Here is a 20,228-nt window from a genome sequence, read left to right as displayed (position 1 = left end):
CAAGGAGGGAAGAAGAGAGTCAGGAACCATTCTTCCTACCCCTAGGAGGGTTCTTACCCGTCCTACCCTTCCATTTGTTCTCCTTGAAGGGAGGCTTATACTTGAGCTGCGCAGGAAACTGCGAAGCCGAAGGTTTAGCCTTCTTCTTAGGAGGCGCTGACCCCTGCGAGGTACTGGCCTTCTCAGCGTGAATCCTCTTCACCAGAAGTGTAGAGACGACCGAGTCAAATGGGAGCGATAAGGCTCATCGACTGGGCGGTTTTTCAACACTGAAAACCGCTTAGCCGCAAGACAATGACGAGCGATGACACCTGTTAAGCTGCCAGCGCTCCCAATGCCCCGTTCACGGCAGAGGTCACTCTGTCCTTGATGTCGGCCTGCTCTGTCTCGGTAATCCGACCCTCAGGCAAGTCGGATACCCTATATAGACAAACCGTCAGGTAGTCTATATAAGACAGAATCTGGATGGAGAGACGCAGCAGTCTCTCCATCTTGTGGTGTTCTTTGGGACCGAACACCACATGGTCCATCGATTTACTGGGCCAGGCTGCAAGTTCTCTTGATTCCAGCTTAGCTGGTTGAGGGGCAAGCAGGCCATGTGTGGCATAGTCAGTGACAAATCGCTAACACTGAGCTGCAACCAAGCAAACCCAGGACTACGGGTTGAAGAATAATTCTTCTCTAAAACCCGAGACTGGACGGTGGCCAGGGCTGGAGACACAATAGTATTCAACAAAACTGCTAACACGTTTCCGTGAGGGACATACCAAACCCCAAGGATTCCATGACGAAAGGACCATGGGGTTAAACCCATATCCCGGAGGATAACGGAAAGGTCCCGCAGGTTGGGAATGACCCCATAACTGGCCAAACTGACCTGCCTAAGACTGGGGCTGGCTACCTTGCCCAAAGGGCAAAGGTGGACCGCCACTCCCTCCAGGTGTCTTAGTCTACATGTACGTTTGGTTCATTTTCGAACACACATGAATCACGCATCTTCGAAACAGATTCTTGCCAGCAGCTTCTACGCCAAAGGCTATTCATGTTTCATCACACGCAGTCCGAATTCGCCTACGAGATGGTCGACCTCATGTCTGGTAAATTCTTACTCGTAGATATTTTGCAGTGGTCGTGTATTCATTCCTGGTGGGTTCATGCTAGATGGTATCAGTACGCTATAGGAAAGAGTCCAGATTTCAGCTAAGCAGAGCAGACGGTCGATAGAAGAAATGGAAAACGCTTTGCTCATTGTTGTCTCCAGCAAACAGACAGATGGGGGAGCATGTAATGTCAGGGTGTTGGGAGTGATCATTTCAAATTCTAGAACAAACTTACACGTCTTTAACGGACCAGTTAAGACAAAAACATATCATTACGAAGTTCTAGCTCGAATTGGTTGTTGTAACGTTGCAGTAAGACACTGTTAGGACACGCACTGTCATAGTATGTACGGAATTCCTGCAGAGCCACCAGATTAATGTATTGCCTCTGGGCTATCTTTGTCCCCCGATATGGAAAACCTGTTGAGGACCTATGGGATTACATTAGGAGACGAGCTGACGAAAAACAACGTTGATCTCTAAAACAGGGATGACTTGCGTCGGACACAGCTGCTTGATGAGTGGCAGAACATTCCTCAATCATTCTGACGATCAGTTATCGACTCAATGTGGAGAAAGAGCATGATTTCCGATGTTAATCACTCTAGATATCGGCAGCATGTTGCTTATTTATTTGAGGATGGACACATTCCAAGATCTTCACAATATACTAAATTATCCAGGTAATGATAGTAAAGTGATGTGTTGTTTTGAATGCCATCAAGTTTCGACTGATGCAGCATTTACGTAGTTCATTATAATTATAAATAAAAATAAAAATAATTTATACAGTTAAGTATCTTATACATCTGGTCTTATTCTCTGAATAATTCTCTACGCTATCTATATGTACATTTCCGGTTGTTCACATTTTGCCTTAAATTATCGATTTCTATTTTGAGTAACGCGTTTCTTTACAATTTGGTGTTTCGTTTTAATTTAATTCTATCCACCTGAAATGAAAGTACAGAGACAGTATCAATGTATTGGATTGCTTTGTATGTTCGTTTGTTAAGGGTTTTGCGTCCTTCCAACGGATAAGCAAAAATAAATACATGTAGTTATACAAAGACAGTATGCGTACATGGCTCGAAATCTCACTGTAAAGTGTAATCGGACTTTAGAAAAAGGGTAAATTTTAATTCAATTCCACTGAAATGGATAATCTTACAACTGCAACCGATCAAAATTTGCTAACAAAGGGCTAAATAGGGACATTTTGCCGAAATTGAAGAAAAAAGGCGGACCCGAAAAAATTCTAAGCAAAATAAGTTGAGGGTTTTATGTTTCACAAAAAAGCAAAATTTACTGAAACTGTCAGAAGTTTATTAATTTGTTATTTCATTGGTATCAATACATATTTGACCTATTTCTATGTTCGATATTGCACTAAATTCAATATGCAACGGAATAACAATATAACAATAAATAGCCAATAACAATATGTCCTTTAAAGTGAATCACATGTGCTTCGAAAACTCAAAAGCATTCAAAAGACACAAATTTCATGTCAGTACCCTGTATGGGCTCCTCTGGCCTTTATCACAGCTATGCAACGTCTACTGAAGCTGCGGATAATAAACGAATGGTCATTTGTGGCCCATTCGCCCATTCTACGAGAAGTGCAATTTCAAGTTAAGCAAAAGTTGAACGAAGGATACTTCGCTTTTGAATTTGTCTTTGAAGTTTTCTATGGGATTCAAGTCGTCAGGAATTGTTTCAGTTCTAAGATATTGCTGCACTATCCTTGCACGATTGGGACGTGCATTATCATTCATCAGGGCGAAGTTGGGGCCAATAGCACCAGCATATGGACAAACAATAGGATGAAGGATCTCGTCTCTGTATCACTGACCAGTCAACGTTCCATTTCTAATGACGTACAGGTATGTTTTACCGTCAATAGATATTCCTCCCCACACCATTAATGAACCGCCACCAAATCAATTGTGTTCTGTAATACAACAATCACGAATTTAACAATGGTTTCTGAAGATCATCGTATCAAGGTTTCACTCTATATTGTCGGGTACGTATACACAGCCGGGTGCGCTGAATGGTTGTCGTCCCCACGATACAATGTTGCTCGTGCACATTATGGTGAATGCAGTAATTTTTAAAACGGATAGCGGACAATTAATCCCGGCAAAATTTTAGTGCATTTACTTCAATCTTTAAATATGACAATTAACTTTTTTGGCTGAGTATATCAGAAGGTACAATTCATTGAAGGCATGCTTCACAGGACATAAGTTATCAACGTATATATTCAAATATTCAAAATATCAACGTACCTTCATTTTACAAGATCTGTCATGATCCAGTTGATAGTTTTGTATGACCTAGTTATACGTTTTTATCAACGGGTTTTTAATTTCACTCGACATCGATTTCATTCATGTGTTTACGAGATTATTACAAAGATACGATATATACGATAATGTAGAGATATTCATGAAAATTAATAATAATAATCGGGCCTGGAGAGCGAGGAAGTTGCATGTGCGATGTCCAAAAGGTCTTTGTCCTAGGAATGCACTAAAAGTCCTCCTCTTAAAAATTGCATACTAGTGCCAAAAATGTACTTTTAAAATTTCAAGCATTCAACTGTCATTGCAATAGCTTTAATAAAATAAGTTCTCAAAATAAATGTACACCTTACCAAACGTTTATTAAAACAATAAGTAAATAAAGACGAGAAATAGCAGACAAAATATCAACAAATTTGTTTCGAAAAAAATGGAAAGGGGCCAGTGTTGAATGTGAATACCCTGGACCTTCAATCATACCGTTGACAACATTGCTCTCTAACTAACCTTACAATGTATCAACCCGATAAGCGATGAATAAAAACGAAATTAAGTGGTTGCTCCATGTACTATATCCATGCAAAATCTACAACGGTATTCTCTAGGTTTTGCCTGCATCGAACAGGTATCCTCAAATGAACGCTATTCTTATTTCATTATTAACGTGGTATATCAGTATCTTGATTGGCTATCCCGGGCGTAAAGTGGGTGTGGTTAAGTGTTTGGTATCCATGCAACATTGACGATTGACACCATAGTCTTGCCAACATTTAATTTGCCGTCACAGTAGTATGTGAGGTGTTCATCGCGTTGCTTTGGTAATTTATCAACAATCACGTTACGCTGGATATATAAGCCAGTGCTGTCAGCACCATCCCACACTTACAAGTGCGGAACAGAACACCAAACATGGTATGTATCAGCATCATTTCATATTGTAATTTAAACATTTAACTTGACTAATGAACCATTTTGTTTTGTAGCATTATGATGTCGTCCACTCCTGCCACAAAATTTAAATCGTTCTAATCATAATTTAATTTGCCGATATAATTATTGTTTCACAAATTATGATAAAACAAAGTAATCTTGTTGGATTGAATGCATAACATTATGTCATAAAACACACTATAAACCTAAAAACTATGATATTATAAATTCATATATATTTGTTTACACTGATAATAAAGTATGTAGATATTCCTCCAGTATATTCTGTTTATTTTGAAGAAAATTGGTTCATATTCATTATACGTGTATAATGAGCAATGTTACAGTAATATATATATATATATATATAATGGGTAGTATAAACGTTATTAGAGTAAAACACTTGTTCGGCTTTTTGAAGTTCTATTCATTGATAACATCAAGTGCATGTTGCAAAAAATAAACAACACCAGCATGATACATTTGTTGCATTGAAATGAATTCAGTAAGATACATTTTTGTTGATCAGATATTTGCAAGAAAACCTGATTTAATCTAAATGTAACAGATTAAAAGGAAGATATGTACAATAATATTAATGTCAATATACAAAATCATCAATACATGCATTGATGTTTTTCAACTTTTGTATTTTCTCCTTCTTTCTTTCATAGCAACTTATTGATGAATAATGTTATTTCTTTCAAAATGTTATAAAATGTCATTTGATAAAATATCGGAATTTGATTAATCACCTAATTCTGTTTCAGGCCAACATGTATCTGACTTGCCTTGTCTCCGTCTTGACATTGACAGTTGTTCAATGCGGTGAGTAATCTTTTTCTTTATGATCTTAAACTTCAAATAGAGATTACAATTATGTCGCTTTACACAAAGGAGGTGTTGCTTGGCGGCCTTCGAACTATTTAAGCATTTTTAGCATCACTTATTAAATTTGCATGAAATACACATCAAATCTTTTTTTGTTCCTCAAAAAGAACAAATTTGTGACTACAGCGCCCCCAGGATTGATTTTCAGGACACTCAGGATCCCGTGTGCCATTCATGCAATACAAAACAAAACAAAAAACTGCTTCTGCTTTGAAATGCCATTTCTTATTGCATTTCCGATGGTATGTATCAATTGACAAATGTATGATGTCATTTTCTTGCAATGTATATTTTATACATGCTTGTTTACTCATCATTTGTCCAAAAATTACCTCGTTTTAGTTTCTTCATTTTTCGTTAAAGTGCCAGGAGAAGTATGATGAAATTCGGTTGCCATCAGATTTTTACATTAAAAAAAATCTTTTTGAATCCATCTTTCCTGCATAGAAAATTTGAAAAGATGAATAATGGGATATAAAAAGGGTACTACACATTTGTTTTCAATATAACTTGGATAACATCAGATTTTGTATAGATTTAGAATGTGATCCCCATGGAGATACGTCAGGTTTACATGTTCAGTGATTTAGTCATGGAAAATGGTTCCATGAGTTACACAGGATTTTCTTCAGTCCATGGTTTATGTGACATTTTGATCATTAGAAAGGTGTGTACACTATCACCTTCAACAAATAAATGCCCATTCAAGCGTATGTACAAAAATGTGCAAATATGTACGAGTTAGCAATAAAATCACAGTTGATTTTGCTTTGCGTGTGCAAACTGAATGTACAAAAGATACAATTCAAACCAACAAATCGATTAGACTGCTATTTGTTTAATTCTCTATCGCAAGCCCTCTCATCTCAATTCAGACCTGACCCTCTGTGGCGTGTCCAAATAGCTTCCTTTCTCTGCCACTTGAACATATTTCTCTCTCTGTTCAATGCTTTGAAGTTATCTTAGTAAAAAACATAAAGTTTCTGTACTGTATTGTCTGTGCATGTGTCTAAACATGCACCTATTGGATTACAACTCTGATTCTATCTAACGTCAATAAGGAAAAGGTACAGTATTTTCGTCAATCGATGTAGTTGTTTTGCAGGGGAACAGAGGGGTTTCAACACTGTTGAAAATGCTTAAGAAAGGCGTCCACTCTTTAAAACATCGTGGAATCCAATAGTTAAAGCATTTTTGGTAATGACAAAACACCCTACTAGTTTTCTAGAAGATTAGACGGAATTCCGAAATTTCAAGACAAGAAAACAAAATCTTTAAACCTTAATTCTCAAAGCGAAAGCAGAACTGCCTGTTTTTGAGAAAGCAGAACTTATTCAGAGTCTGGTTCACGTTCTCCTTGTGTTTTCTATGGTATAATTTACCTAAATATCTGTTATTGAGTTCACATTCTCTCTTTCTTTTGTTTGTTTTAAGTTCTAACTACAACTGGGATGACACCGTTTTTCTTTAATGGGCAAATATGAAAAACCCAAAATAGTGCGATCTAGGCAAGTAAGGCTAAACTTACCGGTTATTAATAAAACTTAATACTTTGAAGGTCGAAGTTCGCAACATACCAAAGTCTTTACAATTGGACAGTCTGCTAACAGATGTATGTCCATTTTCCGCTTGTCAGATAATGCGGTATATCTGCAGTACTGTGTTGTGCAGTTTGCCGTACGTATTGGCAAATTATATGACCATCCCTTGCTCAATTAAATTCATAACTATCCTCATATGACACCCGATTTTGGTGGGACAATGGGCTTAAAGTGCAGACCCGTACACGTTCGCTGTTCCACCTTGGATGCAAACGGTACGGAGGTGCTACCCAAACGGTACGGAAATGCTACGCAAACGGTACGGAAATGGTACGCAAGTGCTACGCAAACGGTACGGAAGTGTTACGCAAACGGTACGGAAGTGATACGGATGACGCTTACAAACGGTGATTCGTTTGTGGTGACAAGAACAGGTTTACATAAAAAGCGGAAGCATATAAAATATCTAAAACGAAACGAACATACCCACAATGCATAGGAAGAAACGTCAGTACACTGTAGCTAGGTTACGAGGATAAAGGTCGATCAAATATTGGTACATGTAATATATATCCATCACAAAGACCTGACGTACGCTAACAGATCAACGCGACACACAGATAATAATAAGTTATGGTCAGAAGTATTTCCACCTGCTTACCGAATAAAATACTAATTAATATTGACAGTAAGTAAACTTGTTACGTTTTTTAAACGAGAAACGTAATAATTAATAATAATTTAAAATGATATAATTTCAGACTCCTGTGTTAAGGATCCAGTACCTCTATTTCTATTTGTTATATCGTCTTTAATACTTCCATACACTTTTAGATTTTCCGTAGGATTTGGAGACCGATAATGTGCTTACTTATTAGTACATGCAAATACATGCATCGGAGATTTGAAATGTATACATGTTATACCTTGTCTATTAATTAAATTTCATTCACAGATAAACAGTTTTTTTTTGTTAAATATCTTTTATTTCGTTATGAAAATGTAGTTGATTCTTGTTTAAGTATACATTGTACGTGTATGTTGTTACGGGAGTTATTATATATATTTTTTCAGTTTGAAAGGCAAGCTCGTGCATGTAGGAAACTATAATGAATAAGAAAAATAATATGTACTAAATATATGTAATTTTTACATTCATGATATGTACCTCTAGTATTAATAATAATATAGGTTTTCTTTGTCGATCATAAAAATGTAGGTATCTATTCTGACATTTCTACAGGTAAAACTTACCTATCTGAATCCTGGTACAGGAGAAACTATGACTGTCTGGCACACCCTGAGGGGTGTGTACTACAGAAGGTATAGGGGTCTGATGTCAGATAACTTAGGGACTGAGACCATGTCAAACTTCAATATAACTACAATATGTATTTCTTCGTTTGTACCTAAACAGGCGTGGATCAAGGAGGGTGTGGGCTTAGGGCGATAGCTTCCTGATCAGGGTTCTAGGGGCAATTAGTCATGGTAAAGTAGAGCAAAGTAAAAGGGTGTGGGTAGGGGGGTTGGGGTCGTTTATTTAATATATACATTTATCACTCATTTATAACATTTTTCACTTGGATGGGGTGGTGGTGGGGGGGGGGGGAATACATGCATATCTATGTGAGGATGCTCCAATCTCTTGTCTCTAGTTCCACATGAAAACGTTATGACGTTGAGGGAATATGATGACATTTTCCTGTAATTTCAAGTTAACTTGTCTCCATAATTAAGTAATTTTTTATGATGGGAATAATACCGCACACCAAATCAAGTGAAAATGTTTGCTTTAAAGTATACGTCTCTGACCCTTGTCAGACTTTTTATAGACAACACCACAATAGATGAGTGGCAAAACTACATAATATTTTGTTTGTCTGTGCTCAATACACGTAAGTGTAAGTGCTACAATATTTCATATTTTGTCATGCATGTACGTATCCTCATCGCCTGGTTCAAGTTCAAGTTCACCAGTTACAAAGTAACAAATTTTGTGATATTAACTGTGCAAAATACAAAATAATATTACACAACATTACACACAATTACAAGTGCAACTATACCTATTTATAATAATTAGGTTCCTCTCGAATTTGCAAATTTTATATATTTCCCTAAGTTCGTTATTTCTTTTGAATTTTTCACACTAAATAATCCTTTCAATTTAAATATGCTTTGCTTTTTAATATAATAAGTTTTCAAAACAATTGCTCGCAAATCGGAATGACATTATCTTCAACATCATCTAAATTACAAACAGTACACATTCGACGATTCAATGTTTTGATAAAGCCCTTTTTCTAATTTTAAGCTATAAGGAGATTTTTTTTTTATTTCTTTCAGATATTCTTTTTGTATGGGTTTACGCAGGTAGTTTTGTAGATCAAAATGATCGTAAATATATCTATAAAAATTTGCTTTTCAGACTATTCTATTTTTTTCTGCACATTCTTCTATAAAAATATCAATAAACCTTTCTTTAATTAATTAATAAATCTTGTTGTCGTTAATATAATATTTCCAAATAGACCCTAGGCCAGGTTAATCCCAGCCTCTGATGTATACTGTCCACTGTGTAACTTGCTAAAGGCGCTAAGGTGTACTAATTGGTCAGCTGTTTAAAGGTCAATTATATTTTTCATTGAACCATGTAAGTTCATAGGTACACTAGCCTGGAACCGCTTGACTGATTTTTGACACGTTTATAATTACCACACACAGAGAGGGCACTCCGCTAACAAACTTACTATAGACAGAGACGTATTGTAATATATACGTCTCTGCTATAGACAACAAAGAATCACACTCTATTTTCTCAGGAACTCAGTCACATGATGACAATAAAGTTATCTTCATAATGATTTTTTTTACTGAAAAATATCATCATTTTCAATAATCTGATATGAAAAGTTTGTTACGTATTAGGGTTAGTATTCAACCTTGCTCGCTGATAACAGAACTCATGATAAAATATTTAAAAAAAAAATAGATTAGTTTAAAACAAATCGTCTACGTGAGAAGTTAAATATCCTAATAAGGGTGTTTTTTTATATATTAAATTAGGAGTTCCAAGTTCCAAATATTAGTTTACCTTGGTCAAGGCACTGTTGTGAAATGAAATTGTGCCTAGGGCAGTCATTTCCTGATCGAGGGACAGCCAAAGTATCTTACCTGTAGGTTTTTACCTTGGACTGATTTACCTGTAAACAGCTGTACGTGATGGATAGACAATGAACTTGATTAATTGACATGGACTTAATTGACTTGAAATCACAGAATGTGACATTGATCAGGTACAGCACATCATAATCCAATGTGACCACAGGTGAATGGTAAATGCATTATCACTGCCTAGATTCTCAGGTATATAGATACCATATTGAAAGAAATGTATCTGTCAGCGGGTGGTCATGTTGCCCTAACAACCTTTATAACGGACACAAAAATTGTTTATACCTTAAACAAGGGACAGGTCATTACCAAATGGCCAGCTGTATGCCTGTTATTCAAATTACCCCTAAGGCCTAGATGCTGGTGTGGAGAACACACAGTAGGCCCATGGGAGGAGGGCTGTTACGTCAATGTATGTGTAAACCGTCATTTTTGTTGGGGTTTTCCTTCAGACTATTATAATGGTTGGAATAATTTCACGTAATACGGTTTATAATGGGTTTTTTTTACAATTCGTTTCGACAAATATATATTCCGTAAAATTTTCGACCGAACGTTTCACAAACGCTTTTTTAATGGAAAGGTGTAGACGCAAGTGCTACGGAAACGATATGGAAGTGCTACGGAAATGCTACGGTAATGGTACGCAAGTACTACGGAAATGCTACGCAAGTGATACGCAAGTGCTACGCAAACGGTACAGAAATGCTACGCAAAAGGTACGCTGAAAGTGGAACAGCGAACGTGTACGGGTCTGTATGCAATACCAGAATATCTACTAGGGTGATTGTTCCGTTCAATTTTGTTTCAATCAACTTATAATGATTTCAAACGCACGTTAAACAATTCACCTTGCTCGACTTCTAAAAAGAAAAAGAATCCATCGGGTTGTTGTTTGCACATTTCTTATGACCAGTGCATTATCCAAACCAAATTATTCATTTCGTGTTGTTCAAATACATATAATTGGCCTTTGTTTAATGCAAGAGGGGGTCAAACATTTTAAAAGTCCCAAGCAACGTCTTAACATCAACCATAAAGCCTAGAATACTTTTTTAGCAGTAGGAAGATGGATTAATTGCTACCAATTATCAAGGTCACAAGGGTGAAATATGTTAAATCCTTCACACAGCTTATAAAACCTTTTGCACTAGTGCCATACAATCCAAATAGTATGTAGCTAGAATGCAAGCCTATCGATTTCTTTTAATACATTACTATTACTGCTATTCAAGATTACAGCTTTTTGATCGAGTCAAATGTTTAACATCACTTTATCATTGCTACTTTCGAAAATTGAAACCTTATTAAATGTAGGATGCTTCGGACGTCACAGGCCGATATATTCACTGTAACTTAAATATAAATATTGTCAATTTTTAACTTATGCATGTTTTTTCATATGTTTTTGTGTTTTTAGAAGATTGCTATCAACTGAGTTTTGCTGCATAGTTCATAAAACATATTTAGAAAAAAAGTTTATAATAATACAGCGAAAGTGGCAAAATCCATCGCGATTTACAATGTATACGAGGATAAACACATAATATTTACCACATTTGACCATCCTGGACAGTGTCTGTAACTTCTGTTATTTAAATGAAACACGTATACTGATTTATCATATAAATTCAACCCCCCCACCCCTGCTTAATGAAGTTGGGCTATATGGATCGCTTTGGAGGTACGTGCATGTGAGTGCCTGACCGTCCGTAGTTAAGTACTTGTGTATATTCTGAACACATTTAGTTCATATTTTCACAATGATATGCTAATTTCCAGTTCGTTTTAAAACTGATAAGACGTTGATTGCGATCGGTCAAGGTTTATGGTTAAAAGGTTACGGTCGGAGGTTTTACCTTTTAAAAGTAATAAACCTTTGTAGAAGAAATTCGGGCACATTTGAGAATCCGTATACAATAACCAGAACTGTGAAATGTTATGTCTTAAATATGCAGCAGAAACGAGATATATTGTTTTCACACCATGTTTCATCCATTTCACTAAACCTTTTCCTCGGTCTTTGTCAGAAATTTGGGTTGTCCGAATGTTGCTTCTCCCGATATTTCTTTAAGGATGCTACTGGATATCTCGGATTAGCTGCAACAAAATAGAATAAACTAATTAAGCATCTGTTAAATGAAGCTGTATTCGTATTTTGTTTATTTTCCTAAAATGTACCCGTTTCACAGGTGCTTTATGAATTTGGGAAAAAATCAACACATGTCAATAACAAAAAAATGAGGGGGGGGGGGGAGCGGGTATTTCATCAGATCTTGTCACCTCACAGGGGCCTTTGAGTCATGTATAACATGAACTATTCCTCCTTTTGTAAATATAGATCTACTTTAAATTTTGCACTGATTTTTTGAATTTGAAAACATGAAATCGACCTGGTAAATATAAAACATAATCACACATAACCTTGTCTGTCATACATTCGTCCTTGTTTAGTCTCTTTATCAGATGGTACTTCTTGTCATATCATTCTTTGTAGTTTTCAGAGAGTCTTTTTGGAGCACACACGTCATAGTTACTATCTACGTTTTGGCATAGGGTATTCCGTTCTCCATTTTGTTTTATTTCGGAATAAAATCGCCGGAGAACGCCGGCGCCTCAAGGTCTTCCAGATCTATTTCTCTCTTAAACAGGTAACTGCTAAACGCTTAACACCGACGGCGAAGCCTTAACAATTGTTTTGGTGTTGTTGCTGTCTCTAACTCTGTTTCGCACAGTTGGGCAAACCAATCGGCCATGTTGATCAATGCTGTTGTTGTCGTCTGTCAAACCGCACGCGAGGTGAAGGTCGCTGTCTAAATTTCGAGCCCCGCCTTCCTTGGCGCAGATTGGTCGATAAAGCGATCAAGACACGCCCATCCTCTGAACTAATTCACTGGATCTTAGTTCTCCCAACTAACGCACCCTTTTTGTCAGCTAATTTCTTAATTTGGGGATTTCAGGGAAATAGCTATTTCTATGATATTACATGTATATATACCGTAACATAGGTACAGGTATACTAATTTTACCGAGAGCATCTATAAGATCAATATACAAGTTGTATCGCAAAATAACACATAAACTACGCAAACCACCTGATATCGTAATACTCTTAATAGAATATAAGTAGCGTCATATGGTATGCATTTTCGTATGCATATTCACTCTTAAAACTCAGATGTTTAGGAAAATTCCAAAACAAAGCAATAACATATCTCTCAAAACACATTCTGAAAATAACATGCTGTTATGTCAGATTGATTGACACTGTTTAAATTGCCAGTACCTTGGTTTGTCAAAATTGTGTAGACGGAATTCATTTTAGCAAAATGAAAATGAAAAACAAGTTGTAGAATATATTATCTGGTAACGGCAATAGTTTGTTAGCTTGTAACGTTAAAAAGGGATATTTAAAGATGTACTTTTAAACTTAATTTGGGCAACATTTCAATTGGTATAACTGCTTTCAATTTTGCTTAATATGTGTTTAATCTTTTGGTATATCCATCCTTGTTTGAATCTTTACTACAAAGTACAAAACAATTGTATAAGAAGGTTACCTTTGTTTTTAATTTTAAAGATATTTCAGAGAAGAAACAAATTCTCAAATAATTGTTATTATTCAATTGATACACAACGTGAGGTTATTGTTTTATTTCATCTGTTTACATGACCATGCTCTACATATCAGGCTTTTGATTCAAGAAAGACAGTCATACCTTTGTTAATATATGTTTCAGCTGGACTTGATTGCTCTCCATCAACCTGTACAGCACCCAAAACATGCCAGTGGACATGTAAAAGTAAGTTTTTTCTGAGTTTTATAATGATTACCACAATTCTTTTAAATTTATATATTCTGATGTAACACATTACAATGCTGTACTATTTCTGAAAACACACCTTTGGAATTGCAATCGATACGATTGTTGTACATTGAACTGAATAAGCTTTTAATCAATTATTTCTATTTTGATTTTCTTGTAGCAAAATTAACCGTGTTACAGTAATTTAAAGACTTAGTGTAGCTATTTCAACGTTGTAATTATTTTACATTTACTATGAAACTGGAATACTTACATCATTAATTATTTCCTCAGAAACCACGGCTTTGGTTGTTGGAGGTAAGTATATCTGCATCTACATTATTTAACATAACAACCTGGATGATTTTGAAATTGTAATACACTATTGTAAGATGCTTTTAGTCGTTTGAATGAATATATATCATGTTGATTTAGTTTTAAGGATCACTGGCACACTGCAATATATAGTTTTGTTTTCGATACCCTAGACCAGGTACATGTAGCCCAGTCGGTTAGAGTGATAATATAGCAATCACAAGTCCAGGGTCGAAACCTAGTCTAGCCTTGCTGAATTTTACTCCCAGAACACTTTTGATATTTACATTTTGCTTATTTTATCTCAGTTACTTTTTCATAAACGTCTCACAACGAATGTTTTTTTTTTTCAGTAATCACTTATCAAAGCTATAGTCATGCTGAAAAATGCACATTCGAATGAGTAGTTACAATAAGTTTTGCATTGGTACGGAGATGCTCAAGCATGTTTCACGAAATATTGAATCCAAAAATATATTTGAGATACAGATATTTTTTATAGCATCAACTTGCCAATATTGAAATGGACAAATGTCGTGTTCATTTGAATAGTTGGGATATGATATCATTATAAAGGATAATGAAAAAAAGGAAGGAATATAAAAAAAAAACAATGTCCGAAATTAACTCAATGCAAATCAACCACCATAATTGTCTTACAAAATAAGTTTTATACTTATAATAGGCGACATATCTATATGGATAAAACAAACAACCTTCCACGAAAGAACCCATCATGAAGTGCTTGTAAAGTATAGTTCAAATGACATCATTATATTTTTCTGAGTTTTGTAAATTCTATTTACGACTTTAAAATTATATTTGTTCTTGATGATCTCTTTCAGCCAATGTAGCCGCTTGTACGGCTGTCGACGGTACCTGTGGAAATGCAACAGTAACAGACGGACAATGTAAACATGAATGTCAAACACCCACTGGTGAGCACCGTTTTGTCCTTAATTATTACCAAATAGAACAAGTGAGTAGACATTGCCAAGTAATTGTAACATATTGTGAAACAGTGATTTCGTCAGGTTTCAACATTGAAATAAACATACTTTACAAATTGCACTGTCTACAAAGAAAAATCACACACATTATAAATCTGTCATGAACAGAACAATAAAAAGTTACAACTTGCCCACAATGTCGTTAGTTTAACAACAACTTTTGACCTGCCAAAAGAATCTCTTAAAATACAATGTCACAAATATGTTTAGAGGATTTAACATGAATTACATGCACCATATTGTTACGAAATTTATAAATGGGGTTTAAGAATGAGTGCTTGCTTCCATTTGGCACCTTACGAAAATAAGATTCTGTTTATCACAGTACCTAGATTTTTTGCAAACAGTTTCGAAAACTTTAAAACTAAAGAAAGATATGAAATATGAAGTTGGAAGGCTGTGTTTACATAAGGTTGTGAGATCACAAATTAAATAATGGGAAAATAATCTAGATTTCGGCTAGGTGTTAGTACAGTGTAAACATGCTTTATACACAAGTGGAATGTTATGGAATATCTTTGATACGGCCGTAGTTTTGAACCAATGGATAGATTATAAGTCAACATAATTTAATAGTGGTGAAATGGATACCAAATAATCTAAAGAAAAAGATGTAGACTGTTTTAAAAACAGGGAATAATATTCTTAATGCAAAATAAATCACAACATTACAAACACATTATTTTAAAGAAAGTGTTTCTGACTGACTGGAACGATAATGTTTAAAATAAGTTAATCATGTCCGCAGCTCTACTACCAAACATTAAATCAGTAGCACCAAACGTACACAAAAAGGTAATACATATAAAAAAAAAAAAAAACAATGTTTTCCTCCAGAACACTGGTATGTAAATCGTTTATATCGATGTTATAGTTACTGAACAGGGATGAATGATATTATCAAAGATATTTAAATACATTTTGTATATATAGATTTTCAAACTTGAACTTAAATCAGTCCTAAACGAACAATACTTGCTTGTATTGTTGTTTCCTTACGTCGCATTTCAAATTATTATTTTGACTACCATATCCGATGTTTGTAGAAACTAGAATTCATGTTGGTACGGTTGACACGGAATAAATAAGTTATGATTTGTTGTAGCCGAAACTTATTTTAGTCATACTTCTATGTAATAACGCCAAATAATCATTTAACTGATGTTTGTATGGCATTTAAGATGTATTTGAATGACACACCTCTGCAAGCAAACACCATAATACGCGCTATTCAAATAGATCATCAACGCCATACACTTCGATGCTTATTATGCGTCTTCTCCGCCTTTCACGTTTTCTTTAACTTACGATATAGATTTTCTTTTAAAATTCCCGCCTTATCGACAGTCTGCACAAGTTTGTGCAATACCTGGAACAGCGTATTGTCGCGTTCTGATAGGCTTATAATTGTGTCTCGTGTTGCACGTCATTTAAAGTACAATCAACGACACAGCTTTGTGATAGGTTATCTAGTGACAATGCAATGTAAATATATAGTAGTGTTGTTTAATAAGTGTAAAGAATGTGCTATATAACAACACATTATTAAATATGGTGAAATAAACAGAAAAGGGTTACAGTTAAAATATGGTAGTGTAATAGTAAATGAAATCTGTTTAACATACAACTTAGTAATACATTCTATTTGGCATGATATGAGAGTATGTTTAAACATTTGTATATCCATCCTGATTTAAATGTGACTAAACAATAGAAAAAAGTGTATATATATATGTAACATCTTTCTTCAATTTTTAAGATAATGCAGAGAAAAAATCAACGATGAAATGTTCTTGTCGAAATGTTACAGAATGTGAAATTATTGTCTCATTTCATCTGCTTACCTAACCATACTGTAATTAACAAGTTTATGGTTTATACATGTTTCAGTTAAACTCACATGTTCCCCATCCTGTTCAGCACCCAAAACATGCCACTGGACATGTAAAAGTAAGTTTCTCTGAATTTCGAAATTTTTTGATGCTAACCACACTATGTTTGAATATGGATATTTTGATAACAATAATGTCACACATAAAGTGCTGTATACTTTCTGAAAATTCACACTTTTGATTATTCATTTGAATAAGCGTTTCATCGATTATGTCAGTTTTTATATGTTTGTAGCAACATGAACCGTATTACATACATTTAAAGGTTAAATGTGTTAGTTTAACATAATAATTGTTTTACCGTTTACTATAAAACTGGAATATTAACACCATTAAATTATTTTCTTAGAAACAACAGCTGTGGTTGTTGGAGGTACGTATTTTTTTAACCTAACATCCTGGATGAATTGAAAACTGTTCCTAACTACGGTAAACTGTTTTCAGTCATTTTAATGAATATCTATATAGTTGGTTTAGTTTTTAAAGATTTCTTACCCACTGCAATATGCGGTTCCGTTTTGGATACTATATATAATGTTGCCTAGTTAGTTATAATGATATTATATCAATCAGAAGATCAGGTTCAAAACATGGTCTAGCTTGGTTTATATTTTAACCCAAAATATTGTTGGCTTTTATATTGCCTAATTTCCTAAGTAATTTTATCATGGAAGTCCCGCAGGGTAAATGTTTCTTATCATTAATCACTTATCAAAGTTATAGTCATGCCGAAAACCCCACTTTACAGTGGGTAGCGAGAGTTTTTTCCGCATTAGAATAATTTGCACGTGTCCCCAAATCTCGTAATGTAACCTATGGAAACCGATGCTTTGATACGGTTTCGGCCACGTTGTGGAATAGTTTACTATCTGCTACACTATAGAAATTAAAACCCTGGTCAAATTCAAGAAGGATATAAAGACCTACCTCTTCAAAAGTGAATCGCTTGTACATTATAGTATATAGAACGTTAACATAGTTTTCTGGGTTTTATAAATTCTATTTACGACTTGAAAATACATTTTTCCTTAATAATCCATTACAGCCGATCTAACCACTTGCAAGGCTGCCGACAATACCTGTGGAAATACAACTGTAACAGACGGACAATGCAAATCTGAATGCCGAACACCCGCCGGTGAGAAATATAGCTGTTTGTTGTTATGAAATCCTGATATTTGCCCATTGAGACAGCATGATGGGATTAAGGAAATGGATAAATTACACCAATATTCCAGAACAGTTAATGTTTCAACTTTCGTACCATAACTTTTTGTTGCTTTTACACTCATATACTTAATGTTACAATGTAACTCAAAAGCGTAAAATTGTACTGTTTCTCCTGTTTTTAATGTGCTTTTTGTCAACGACAGAACTGCCGAACATAACATAAATGTAAACGATACATGACCGAAACTAGTGGTACGATTGGTGAATTTCGATTCCATGACCTGTATGACATTCTATTGAATTTTTTTTTATACAGTTTTATTTGACGTTTAAAAAATGACAACACATATGCATAAACGACTATCAAATATCTAAGCGGATCCGGTATTTCAATTGGCTTTCAATTGACTTCGACAATCAGTGGTAGCGACCACGGATTTGTTCTTATGTTGGTGACGAAAAACAGCGATTGCTAACTGTCGTAACCTCATGCAATCGGAAACATTACACACACATTATAATAGATGGACAGGTTTTTAATCAAAATATCAAATATATATTTTTTTTTATTCAAAAAAACAAAATAAAAAAATCATCCAATTGAACAATTAACATCCACAGGTGATTCGACAGGAACAATAACAACAGCTGCAGGAACAGCAGGTAAAACTGTAATTTATCTATGTTTTATGAATAATGATTTTTCACACGAATTGTTTGCTCTTCACCGAGACGACCAAATATCATTAGAAATAAATAAACATTAACACAAAACGGAAAACTCATATATTTTTAACAGGCAAAAATGGATCCATAAGGCTTGGAGTTTCTCCCCTGATGCTGTTGTGTGGAATCTTCACCAAACTGTTTCTGTAATCGTGATTGGAGCCCTATCCAAAACAAGATTGCCATCCTGAAACGACATCACATGTTGAGCACAATGACGGATGACATCTGATTGAATTTTTAGACTTTTAGATGTTATGTTATAAAAAAATGACATAATTAGCGTGAATTCTTTCACAATCGGATCAAAATTGTATCCGATATTGCTACGTGGCTAGTTACAAAAATAGCACTTGTAATTAAATAACTGGATACTAATAATACCATCATGAACGCCCATTCAAGAAGTCCGCATGCATTGAAACATATATGTTTATCCAGCAGTATGTTGAGCTGCGATTTTAAATGTGTTACATACACGTTATTAATGATGTTTTCATGAAAAATCATGTGTACCTTCCGTAGCATAACTGTGATATTTGAATATATTTTACATTGATTATAAATAAAATCCCGAGAGCAAAATATGTTTAAGAGTCCTATTATTATATTAGGGATGATATCTTACTATATAACTATACATTTTAGTTATTAAATCAACTATTTTAAGTAATTGTAATATAGGAAAGGAATATGTCAATGATAAACAGTGTTTTTTTGTAATGTTCTTGATACAATGTTTTTTTTGCTGTTCAAACACATTTTGATAAACAATAAACATCGATAAGTTGATTGTTGTTTGAGATACCACATACAACTAGCACAAGTACTACAGTTACGCTCAAATGTTTAGTTCTCCTGATTTGGTTTTGAGCTTATCAGTTGTTTCCCTTTTTAAAGAAAGACTTAGGTGTTGTGACACGTATGCATATATAAATATATATATGTATATTTACACTTGCATGGCATTGTCACGATATAGCCTCTTTGAAAGCTGTGTCGTTGATGGGACTTTAATTACCATGCATCACGAAACACAATTCTTAGCGTATTAATACATCACTGACCAGAATAATATGAATAAACATGACGACTGCTGAAATATCGCTGTGCATTGTGAGATTTGACAATGTCATTGTTATGTGCATTTTTTTTTTTTATTTTCATTTTTTTATTACAACGAAAACAAGACGAAGGTCTGAAATATCGTACAAAATGCACATCGGTTGAAATCAACAATGCCGGCAATGGAAACAATTTTAACGCTCATGCAATTTATCAGAAATATCGTCTGTTACACTGCACTGATCAACAGTGGTTCGTTACAAATGTCTGAAATACACATATTCTATAGACCTACTGAC

The 20,228-nt window shown here is 34.8% G+C and overlaps 1 protein-coding gene across 2 annotated transcripts; it reads left to right on the top strand.

The window, feature by feature from the left end:
• The first annotated feature begins 4,236 nt into the window (after window positions 1-4,236).
• Window positions 4,237-19,766, top strand: LOC110459747 (keratin-associated protein 4-4-like). 2 transcript variants are annotated; one of them, XM_021512160.1, is made up of 10 exons: window positions 4,237-4,321; window positions 5,110-5,167; window positions 13,686-13,748; window positions 14,046-14,069; window positions 14,912-15,004; window positions 16,967-17,026; window positions 17,318-17,341; window positions 18,014-18,106; window positions 18,760-18,801; window positions 18,938-19,766. In XM_021512160.1, exons 1-10 carry the CDS (start codon window positions 4,319-4,321, stop codon window positions 19,012-19,014), a joined length of 537 nt encoding a protein of 178 aa, XP_021367835.1. In that variant the 5' UTR covers window positions 4,237-4,318; the 3' UTR covers window positions 19,015-19,766. The 2 variants fall into 2 exon arrangements, with proteins under 2 accessions (XP_021367835.1, XP_021367836.1); XM_021512161.1 differs by lacking the exon at window positions 18,760-18,801 and having other exon boundaries at window positions 4,244-4,321.
• The last annotated feature ends 462 nt before the right edge of the window (window positions 19,767-20,228 follow it).

Source organism: Mizuhopecten yessoensis, unplaced genomic scaffold (assembly GCF_002113885.1).
Source record: "Mizuhopecten yessoensis strain PY_sf001 unplaced genomic scaffold, ASM211388v2 scaffold10203, whole genome shotgun sequence".
NCBI lineage: Eukaryota > Metazoa > Mollusca > Bivalvia > Pectinida > Pectinidae > Mizuhopecten > Mizuhopecten yessoensis.
The sequence above is the reverse complement of the archived record's forward strand: the minus strand, read 5'-3'. Positions and strand labels throughout refer to the sequence as shown.